We start from the raw sequence: 10858 nt of genomic DNA on the forward strand, positions 1-10858 counted from the left end.
TGTTCTACTCACTGGGCTAGTATAGCTCATCCCTCTCCTTTAACCCCAATCTTGCAGGATCAGAGTCAGAGGGAAGTCAGCAGGGTACAGAAAGAGTAAAGAAGTTTGTAATAGCATAGTGTGGACATGTAATATTGTAAAGAAATGGTTTAGTCATGTATAGTGTAGAGTATTGTGCTTGACCCATGTTGTAAATCCTTTTTATATACATGGTCTGTTTATGTGCGGTGAATGTTTTATCAGTATGTGAAAAACCAGGCTTAATAGAGTATGAGTTGAACCCGTCTAGAGCAAGCTCTAGTAAGGGGTTTTATAGTACAGAGATAGTGCATGCACAGGTTGAGCCTTGGTTCAGAGCATCAGTTTTATGTTTTTACAGAAAATGTATGATCATGTATGGGATTTTACAGGTACACAGGGAGTATAGCAAGCTTGCTACGGGTCCCGGCGACTTTAAGTCGACCTGGATCCTAGCGCCGGTAGCGGTCCGATTTTCGGGTCGTTACAACTGGCATGCGAGGAATGCCTGCGTGAGTACAAAAAGTCTGTTGAGTTGAAAGCAGAAATCGATCAGGCCTGCCAGAAGTGCTTGCAAGAATATAAGGGCTCTTCAGAGTTGAAGTCTGATATCGATCAGGCCTGTGAAGATCGTCTTCAACGTTACAAAGACTCCCCTGAGCTAAAAGCTAAAATCGAGGAGGCCTCTGAGGTGCGATGAAGCACGAAATATGGAGCAGAGGCTTCTGCATGTTCGCCTCCTGGTTCAATCAGGGCTTGAAAGAGGCCAGGGATGCTCCCTCCATCCCCTTAGCTCGACTCTGAGCCCGTGAAGTAGACTCCGATGGGGAAGAGGTGTGTTATGGGGAGGACGACCGCCCTTTGCCTAAGGGGGCTCCTTGCGTAGCAACTGGGCCTCCAGGGAGGAATGTTGGGCCTGAAGGAGGAGATGGAGGAGAAGACAGTGAGCCTGGGAGAGACGATGTCAGGCCTCAGGGAGAGGGTACTGTGCCTCAGAGGGGAAACGCCAAGCTTCAGGGGGGTGAGATCGTGCCCTTTGTGGGTGTTGCGGGGCAGGAGTCAGGGAGTGTTGTACTCCCAGGGGGTAATAGTATAGGCAGTGGTGTGAATGATGATGTAATTACTAATGCAAGTCCTTTAAGGATGATCTTTCCCCCATCATCCTTGATGATTAAATAAAGTCATATTTTGTTCCTTTTTGTATCTACGTTATACTTTTGTCTTTTTGCCTTCCTTGCCTAACCATGTGTCAAGTTTGAATGAGATCTTACCTTTACTTGTACTTGTGTTATTCTTGGCTCCTGTTCGCATTGCTGGTCTTCCTAAACTGTTTAACCTGTTAAGGGCTTGATTTACTTCTTTCACTCTTTCTGCGGGTACTCTTTCTAACTTGATTCACTTCAAACACAAAAGTTTTTTAAGCTATATGTCCATTTGGCAATTTTTTATGGAGTTCTTGGCTAATACAGCGAGCTCAGATGCACACAAGGATGTCTTATCATTTTCTGGTGCTTTATTCCTTCTAAGCATAACCTTATGACTATTGGAATGGGTTGGGCTTCATGCCCCATTAGGGAAAACAAGCTCGGACCTTTGGTACTTTGGACATGGGTCTGAGTTGTGAGCTCGTCCTTCTTGAGAATTTGTGAGCCCGGATTTACCTTTTGCTTTTTCCCTACGCCTCGGATTTGTCTTTTGTGCTGATTCAAATCAAGGCTGTAGATTTGTTCGCATAATCGTTCCTTTCTTCTATCCAAGTCTTCTGGGTTAGGAGAGACCCATTGCCTTTGTTTTGTTATTTAGGCTTTTTCTAGATTAGTTTCTTCTTTCCCTTAGTTTTCTAAGCCCGGTCTCGTGCAGCTTAGCTTAGGGGTTCGACCCTTTCCTTGTTTTGCCTTTTTCTGGTTCATTAGCCTAGTTCGTTAGCCTTTGTATTACTTAGTGAACAAGATTCAGGCTTTTTAGCTTTACTGTCGCTTCGTCATCTCAGCCGGTTTTATGGCGCCGGGATCATTTTTAAGCCCAGTCACCCACCTCACTGAGGTCTTGCACAAGATTTAGGCACTTTGGCCTTACTGTCGCTTCATCATCTCAGCCGGTTTTATGGTACCGGGGTCACTTTGGGAGCCCGGTCACCTACCTCACTGAGGTCTTGAACAAGATTCAGGCTCTTTGGCCTTACTGTCGCTTCGGCATCCCAACTAGTTTTGTGGTGTCGGGGGTCACTTTGGGAGCTCGGTCACCTACCTCACTGAGGTCTTGAACAAGATTTAGGTTGTTTGGCCTTACTGTCACTTCGTCATCCCAGCCGGTTTTGTGGTGCTGGGATCACCTTGGGAGCCCGGTCACCTACCTCACTGAGGTCTTGAATAAGATTCAGGCTCTTTGGCCTTACTGTCGCTTCGTCATCTCAGCCGATTTTGTGGTGCCGGGATCACTTTGGGAGCCCGGTCACCTACCTCACTGAGGTTTTGAACAAGATTTAGGCTCTTTGGCCTTACTGTCGCTTCGTCATCTCAGCCGATTTTTGTGGTGCCGGGGTCACTTTGGGAGCCCGGTCATCTACCTCACTGAGGTCTTCCTTTTTCCCTTTTTGATGCCTGTTCTGTTTTTCCTTTTAAGGGAAAATAAGGCGGGCAATGAAATAACATTTTTTTGACTTGAATTGTATGGTCTATTTTATTTACATCGTTTCAGAATACAACTGTTTCTATTTCTATCATCTATATTTTTAGGGAAAGTACCTCTTTAGGTGCTGAATGTTCCATGCGTGAGGCTCTAGATTTCCTTGCACGTCTTCAATTCGATACACACCTAGTTTGACCACTTTAGTTATCCTGAAAGGGCCCTCCTAGGTGGGTGCTAGCTTTTCCACTGCAGCTCTTTTCCTAGTGGCTTCCAGCTTTCTTAGCGCCAGGTCTCCTATTTTCAAGCTCCTTTCTCTGACTCTTTGATTGTAGTAGTGAGCTGCCCTCTATTGATAAGTGGCGGTGCGGAGTTGGGCCTCTTCTCTGACTTCCTCTAGGGCATCCAGGTTGCTCCTCAATTTATCACCATTGGTGTCTTCACTATTAAACTGGACTCGATGAGTGGGGACTTGTAACTCGACGGGTACCACAGCTTCAGTTCCAAACGCCAGTGCGAAAGGTGTTTCCTTTGTTAGTGTCCTAAGGGTGGTTTGGAATGCCCATAGAATGCTATTGAGCTTGTTTGCCCAATTCTTGTTCGCTCCGTCCAGTCGCTTCTTTAACCCCTGGAGGATTGCCCGGTTTGTGACCTCTGTCTGGCCATTGGTTTGAGGGTGGGCCACTGAAGAGAATTTGTGCCATATGCCCATATTTCTCGTGAATTCCTTGCAGGCATTGCAGTCGAATTGCTTGTCATTATCTGATATGAGCACCCTCGGTATCCCAAACCTGCAGATGATGTTGCCCCAGACGAAATCTATCATTTTTCTTACTGTGATAGTGGGAACTGCCTCTACCTCTGGCCATTTTGAAAAGTATTCCACGGCCACTATTACGAACTTCTTCTGCCCCGTGGTCTTGGGAAAAGATCCCAGGATATCTATGCCCCATTGTGAGAATGGCCACGGGCTGGATATGCTGGACTGTGGGGTGGCTGGAATGTTGATTGTGTTAGCAAATCTCTGGCACACGTCGCATTTTCTAACAAATTCCTCTCCTTTTTAACTGTGGGCCAGTAGTATCCTTGCCTGAAAATTTTGTTCGCCAGGATTCCTGCTCCTTCGTGAGCTCCACAGATTCCTTGGTGAATCTCTTCCAAGACCCTGGTTGCTTCCTCCGGGCCTACACATCGAAGCCATGAGCTGGACTTCCCTCTCCTGTATAGGATTCCTCTTACTGCTTGGTAATTGGCAGCTCGGGCTGTAATTTTCCTTGCCTCGGCTTTATCTTCTGGGAGCTTTCCCTTTTCTAGATATTCTATGTAAGGAGTCATCCAGTTCCCTCCTTCCCTGATTTCCATTACCATAGCGAGCTTCTCGTAAGCAGGCGTGTTGATATGCTATATGTACACTTCATCTAGGAGTTGTTCTAATTCTTCTTTAGACAAACGGCTAAGCAAGTCTGCTTCCTCATTTTCTTCTCTGGATATTCTTTGATACCGCACTTTAACTCCTTGTTCGCTGAGCTCGGCCTCTATAATTTTCACCTTTGTCTGGTACTTTTGCATGGTGGGATCTCTTGCTTGGTATGCCCCAGTCACCTGGTTGATTACCAGCTAGGAGTCGTTGTTTATTGCCAGGTCGGTTACCTCTACCTCCGTTGCTATCAGCATTCCATTTATCAGGGCTTCGTATTCTGCCACGTTGTTGGAGGCGTTGAACTCTAGCCGTAGGGCATAACAAATTTTGAATCCTTCAGGTCCCTTCAGTATTATCCCTACACCACTGCCCCCAGCACTGGACGCTCCGTCCACATACAGCTTCCATATGAAATCTCGCCAGGGCTCTTCACTCTTTTCTTCCATTATTTTGGGCATTTCTTCATTGGATTCCACTTGCTCTTCGTTGAAGGAGCATTCTGCTATGAAGTCACCGAGGGCTTGGGCCTTGATGGTTGTTCGAGGTCGGTATTGCAGGCAGTATGGACTAATTTCAATAGACCAGGCCAGCATCCGTCCTGACGTTTCTGTCTATGGAGAATCTTCTTTAAGGGTTGATCTGTCATTATAACTCCTTGATGGCTTTCGAGGTACACTCTGAATTTTCTCACTGCTAGCAACAAGGCATATGCCAATTTCTCTATGTTCAAATATATAACTTCAGCATCCCTGAGCACCTTGCTGACATAAAATATCATCTTCTGCTCTCCCCCTTCTTCTCTTACTAACACTGCACTGATGGCTTGTTCTGAAGCTGACAAATAGGTCAAGAGTTCTTCCCCGGCCAATGGGCTGCTGAGCAAATGCTATGAACTGAGATAACTTTTGAGCTCCTTGAAAGCTTCTCGGCAGTCCTCGGTTCACTCAAAGTTGGGAATTTTTCTCAGTTTCTTGAAGAATGGTAGACACCTCTCCGCAGATTTTGACATAAAATGGTTAAGTGCTACCACCCTCCCTGTGAGCCTCTGTACGTCTCTTACGCAGGTCGGTTCAGGCATTTTGAGTATGGCCTCCACCTTTTATGGGTTTGGCTCGATTCCCTTTCCACTAACCATGTATCCCAAAAATTTTCCACCTCTGATGAAAAAGGCACACTTGGCCGGGTTTAGCCTCATCCTGTATTGCTTCAGCACCCTGAATACTTCCTTGAGATCTGCTAAGTGCTGTTCGAAGGTCTAACTCTTCACCACCATGTCATCCACGTACACTTCTACGTTTCTCTCTATTTGGTTTTTGAAAATTTTGTTCATTAGTCTCTGGTATGTTTCTCCTGCATTTTTCAGACCGAATGGCATGGCTTTATAACAATAGGTCCCGTCCTCCGTTATGAACAAAGTCTTATCCTCATCTGTCCTGTCCATGGGGATTTGATGATAACCAGACATAGCATCCATAGATAACATATAATCAAAACCAGCCATGGAATCGACCATTTTATTAATATCGGGGAGGGGGTAACAATCTTTGGGGCATGCCTGATTCAGATCAGTGAAATCTATACATATCCTATACTTGCCATTGGCCCTTTTTACTAGTACAGGATTTGCTAACCGTTGTGGATACATGACTTCCCTAATGAACCCTGCGCCTTCTAGCTTTTGTACCTCCTCCCTGGTGGCTTGTTGCTTCTCTTTCCCCACTACTCTCTTCTTTTGTTTCACTGGTTTAGCCTCGGGAAGGACGTTCAGCTTATGGGTCATTACTTCAGGGTCTATCATGGGCATGTCTGATGGCTTCCAAGTGAAGCTTGAGGAGTGATCTCGGATCAGAGCCATTGCTTCTACCTTTTGTTCTTTAGTCAGGTTGGTGTTGAGACTGAAAACCTTATCTATTTCTGCTTCTGATAAGGGGAAGGTTTCCAGCTCTTCCACGGGTTCTATCCTGGCCTCTTTTTCTTGTCCTTGACTTCTATGACCTCCGAGTCGCATTTCTCGTCAGTCTGGTTTGGTTCTGCCACCGTGGCCATGTACACCGCCCTTGCTTCTTCTTGCTGACCTCGGACTATCCCCACTCTTGTCTCTGTAGGGAACTTCATAGTCAAATACCTGATGCTGGTAACTGCCTTAAAGTCGTTCAGTGTAGGTCTTCCCAGTATTGCATTGTAGCTTAAGGGGAGCTTTACTATCAAAAACACAGCGTAGTGGGTTCGGGACTGAGGCGGTTCTCCTAGAGTCAGTGCCACCTTTACTTTCCCCTCCACAGCTACCGGGGCTCCTCCAATTCCTTTTACTGGGGCTTGATCTCGTACCAGTTGATCTTCGGGGATTCTCATCTGCTGGAAGACCCTGTATGGCAATAAGTTCACCTTGCTTCCATCGTCGACCAGGATCTTCCTGACTCAGTAGTTGTGAATAACAGCTTCGATGACTAGGGCATCATCGTGAGGCATCTGGATTCCATGGGTGTCTTCAAGGGAGAAAGAGATGACTGTAGGGGAGTGCTCCACCACTTGCATCACTTCACTGCTGCTCCCCTCCCCGTCATGACCTCTCTTCTTCCCCCTCCTACTCATCCGACCTCCAGTTCCTCCAACAATCATGTTGATGGTTCCACTGGAACCATCATTAACTGGTCCTGCCCCCAGCCTTCGGGGCCTTTCTGCTGCAGGGTTTTGTTGGGGTCTTTCTCCTTCAGGTTTCTTTACAAAGTTTCAGAGGTGGCCCCTCTTTATCAGTCTTTCGATTTCATTAATCAGTTGGTAGCAGTCATTGGTATCGTGGCCGTGAGTGCGGTGGTATTGACAATATTTGTCAGGATCTCTCCGGTTTGCTTTTATTTTCATGGGCTTAGGCCACTGAAGAAATTCTTTATCCCGGACTGCTATGAGCACCTCAGCCCTGGAGGCGTTGAGGGGTGTGATTACTTCTGGGACCCGAGGTAGTAGCGGTCTTTGCTCTCTCTTATCCCAAGGCTGTCTGTATGCCTCGGGCCCCCTATTCGATCTCCTCTCATGCTTGTCTGACCTCCTTTCTTCTTGCGCTTTTCTCCTGTCCGTTGTCTCCCCAGCGAACCTACTAGTTGTTAAGGCATCGTCCTGCCTTATATACTTTTCTGCTCTCTTCATTAGTTCTGCCAGGGAAGTGGGCGGCTTCCTACATAAGGAGCCAAAGAACTCGAGGGATGTAGTCCCCTTTTGCATGGCTTCTACTGCTCTCCCTTCATCGAGCTCGGGTATCTGTAAGGCCTCCGTGTTGAAACGGGCTACATACTCTCTCAGGGACTCACCCTTCCTCTGCCTGACCATTTTCAGATAACTGATTTTTCTGTCAGCCGGTACTCCTGCTATAAACCGGCTGATGAAGATGTTGTCAAGGTCCCTGAAACTTTTGATGCTCCCGGCCTCTAGGCTATTAAACCAAGCTCTTACTGGGCCTGTAAGCGTTGTTGGGAATACCTTGCACACCAAGGCATCCGATAGGGTTTGCAACTCCATGAAAGTCTTGTAACTAAGGACGTGCTCCCTCGGGTTTCTCGCTGTAATACCCGGCTAGATATCTTCCGGTGGAATCTCCATAGGAATCCGAAATTCCTCGGATGTCGGAAACCTTCTAGAAGGGTAAAATAAAGGTTTTCTAAAATTTTTTTACATGTTTTCATGGTTTGATTAAGAAAGAAAAGAAAGTTTTGAAGGGAAAGTGCCAGGTTCGGCCGCCGAAGGTGGCTCCCTTTTGCTGCCGCTGAACCCCAAGTTCGGCCACCGAACATGGTGGAGTTTTGGAAGCACCTTTGGCCTCCGAAGGTGGTCTGGCCAGCCACCTATAAAAGGCCCCATGTCTGAAAAGGGGCGAATTTTCTCTCTCCTTTTTCGGGCAAAGGTGAGTTCTTGACCCTCCATGGTTGATTTTATGTTTTCCTTCAAAACTCCCAGAGTTTTTATGAGTTTTTATCGTGTTTTGAAGATTTTAAGCTAAGATCAAGGTTTTAGAAGCTTGGAGACCTCCAGAGTCCGTTTCTTCATATCTCCAAGTTTTGGATCACATCTCCTCTCGATCTTCAAGAGGTAAGTGTAGATCCTCCTCTTCTTTCATGTTTTAAGTAAGTTTTAAGAAGGGGTTAAGGGTTTTAATGCATGTTTGGAGTAGATCTAAAATGTTAGGGTTTATGTACCCTTTATGATAAATGTATGCTAAGTGTGATATTTGTTGGGGTATAGGCTAGTTTTAAGCCCCTAAATGCTTGAAAATGTGTTTATGCATGCTTTTGTGTGAGTTGGTTTGAGTTGAGAGGCTTTGGGGTGGCTGGATGTGCATGAGAGACTCGGGTTCTGCCATTCTGGAGAACCCAGGTTCGGCTACCGAAGCCATGTTCGGCCGCCGAACCTGCCAGGGAAGGCAGTTTAGGCTGCTTAAACTCGCCCCTGAAAGTTTGGACTTTCGGCTCTGGAGGGGAGTTTCGGCTGCCGAACCTGCCCCCGAATGTGGGTGACTTTCGGCTCTGGAAGCACTTTCGGCCGCCGAACCTTGCCTCTGAAAGTGCTTGACTTTCGGCTCTGGAGGGACTTTCGGCCGCCGAACCTGCCGCCGAAAGTGCCCTGTCTAGTCTTCCTTTGTATGCTTTCCATGAATGTTTTGTGATGTTTTAGGGAGGTTTTTGGGGGAGATGTTTAGAGTTATGTTAGAGTATGTTTGGTCCCTCATTTGAGTCCACCTGTGTAGGATCGGACCTGAGAGACCGATGAGGTCAGCTGTGAGCTAGCTGCTACAGAGTCAGTAAAGCGTCAGCCAGAGGTGAGTAGAACACGACTTTTTATTTTTTTAAAGCAAATAAACTTTTAAGCATGTTCATGCATCATGATTGCCATGTTTATAGGTTGTTGCATTAGAATCCACGAATATGACGCATTGCATTATTCATTGTTGATGTGGATGGATATTGGATGATCTATTAGCCCTCGATGTGATATGATATGTTATGAGATGGAAAGACCAGGTGTGGCCGTATCGCCCCTGGCAATATGTATATGTGAGAGAAGACCAGGTGTGGCCGTATCGCCCCTGGCATAGTTGGACATGTTATGATATGTTTAAGAGGAAGTCCTGAGGAGCTCCGTCGAGGGCCGGGCATTTATTGGATATGTAAAGGGCTATTGGTGACAATACCATCTTAAGGTGATTTACTTATGTTGTGATGCATTTCATGATGGCATACCTTTATAAACTGTTTTACTGTTTTGCTCATTGGACTTTAGTAGCTCACCCCTTCCCCTAACCCCCAGGTTTGTAGGACCAGAGATAGCTCAGGGAGTCGTCAAGGGTGAAAGTTATGGCTCTGGTTATGTCATGTAATAGAGTGTTAGTGGACATGTAATGTAATGAAATGTAAAAATGATGTAATGTCAAGTAATGTAATGAGGATTAGTATTGTGCTTGGCCCTAGTGTTTATTGTAAATCCCTGTTGTACATGATATTAATGTAAATGTTTTAATGATGAGACATGTTGAACCAGGCTTGACATATGAGATGTTGACCCAACTAGAGCATTTGATGAGGGCTCTAGTAAGGGGTTTTATGTATACAGTTATGGTGCATGCACAGGTCAAGCTTGGTACATATGTGAAAAGTTTAAAGTTTTATGTAATTGTTTGATTATGTATGGGATTTTTCAGGTATGACAGGATGTATAGTAGGCTTGCTACGGGTCCCGGCGATCTTAAGTCGATCTGGATCCTAGCGCCGGTAGCGATCCGGTTTCTGGATCGTTACAGCTGCCCCATCATACGTTGCCATGGGTGGCATCATGAATTTTTTAGAGATGGTTTCCTGCTGAATCCATCCTGAGAATGGTGACGACGTGGGCAAAAGGATCTGGTTGCGGTCTTTGGCCCCCAACTCAGCCAGTAGTTGTTCCTTCATTCTTTGCAGCTTCTGATCTACGCCTTCCTCCTCCTGCCTAGGCTTCTTCTCCGGGTGGTATTCTTCTCTCCATTCTTCGTTTTCTGATCTTCCCAGTATCCCCGTGGAGTGACTCTCCACTTCGTCATTCTCTATAAGCTCTCTTATCCTCCTTCCGTGAGTTCTGGCCACCGGTTCTTCTTCCCTACCGACTCTTCTGCTTCTCTGTCCTGTCTCTCTGCTACTCTGCTGAGGGATTGGCTGGTTGAAGGCTGGCTGAGGTTCATTGGTTTGAACTCCTTCGGCTATAGGTGGTGCGCTTGACGGGGTATCGTGACGTCTCTGTTACATTACTTGCCCCAGCCATTGGGCGGCGTTCTGTAGTTGAAGGGCCATGGTCTGAAGATTTTGGTTGGATATGGTGGCCACGGGTATGTTCCCTGCCGAGCTCGGCGAGGGATTGAACAATGTTGGTGGTTGGTTGGTGAGGGTTGTAGGGCTGGAAAAAGAGAACTGTTGTCCTTCTTGGATAGGGTTTGGATCGTTTGGGGTGTTAATAGTGTGGTTTTCGCTGGGGTTCGCCATTGTGGATCTCAGTGGGTGTAATGGGAGTAGAACTCCGGTGACGGAAAGATCTCATTCGTTCCCATAGACGACGCCAATTGATGTTCTGAGATCCAGAAAAAGTAGGGTTTACAGTAGTTGAGTGAGCTTGGTCCGAGAGGAGAGTCCTCCTCTCCTTTTATTCACTTTCTCTTGCTGCAGTGACGCTCAACGGCTTTTCTATTACAGTGACGTCCATCCCTGTCAGACAGGTCCGTACGTGCAGAAGTATCAGTTTTATCACTACGTCAGGTGGCCATTTAATTTTCTTCAGTGTGCA

At 46.4% G+C, this 10858-nt stretch overlaps 1 protein-coding gene across 1 annotated transcript; it reads right to left on the reverse strand.

Moving 5' to 3' along the window:
- Nucleotides 1-2992: 2992 nt before the first annotated feature.
- LOC110604893 lies at nt 2993-4011 on the reverse strand. The gene is made up of 2 exons (XM_021743183.1): nt 3677-4011; nt 2993-3434 (listed from the first exon to the last, which is right to left on the reverse strand). The coding sequence occupies exons 1-2, from the start codon at nt 4009-4011 to the stop codon at nt 2993-2995; spliced, it is 777 nt and encodes a 258-aa protein (XP_021598875.1).
- Nucleotides 4012-10858: the final 6847 nt, after the last annotated feature.

The sequence above is a fragment of the Manihot esculenta genome, chromosome 17 (genome assembly GCF_001659605.2).
Source record: "Manihot esculenta cultivar AM560-2 chromosome 17, M.esculenta_v8, whole genome shotgun sequence".
Taxonomy (NCBI): domain Eukaryota; kingdom Viridiplantae; phylum Streptophyta; class Magnoliopsida; order Malpighiales; family Euphorbiaceae; genus Manihot; species Manihot esculenta.

What these genes read in the sequence shown, in the direction of transcription:
- LOC110604893 (XM_021743183.1), bottom strand. Translation starts at nt 4,011, where the DNA reads ATGGTAATGGAAATCAGGGAAGGAGGGAACTGGATGACTCCTTACATA. An exon ending in AATTTGTTAGAAAATGCGAC is followed by an intron (nt 3,435 to 3,676) that starts GTGTGCCAGAGA and finishes CATCATCTGCAG; the next exon opens with GTTTGGGATACCGAGGGTGC.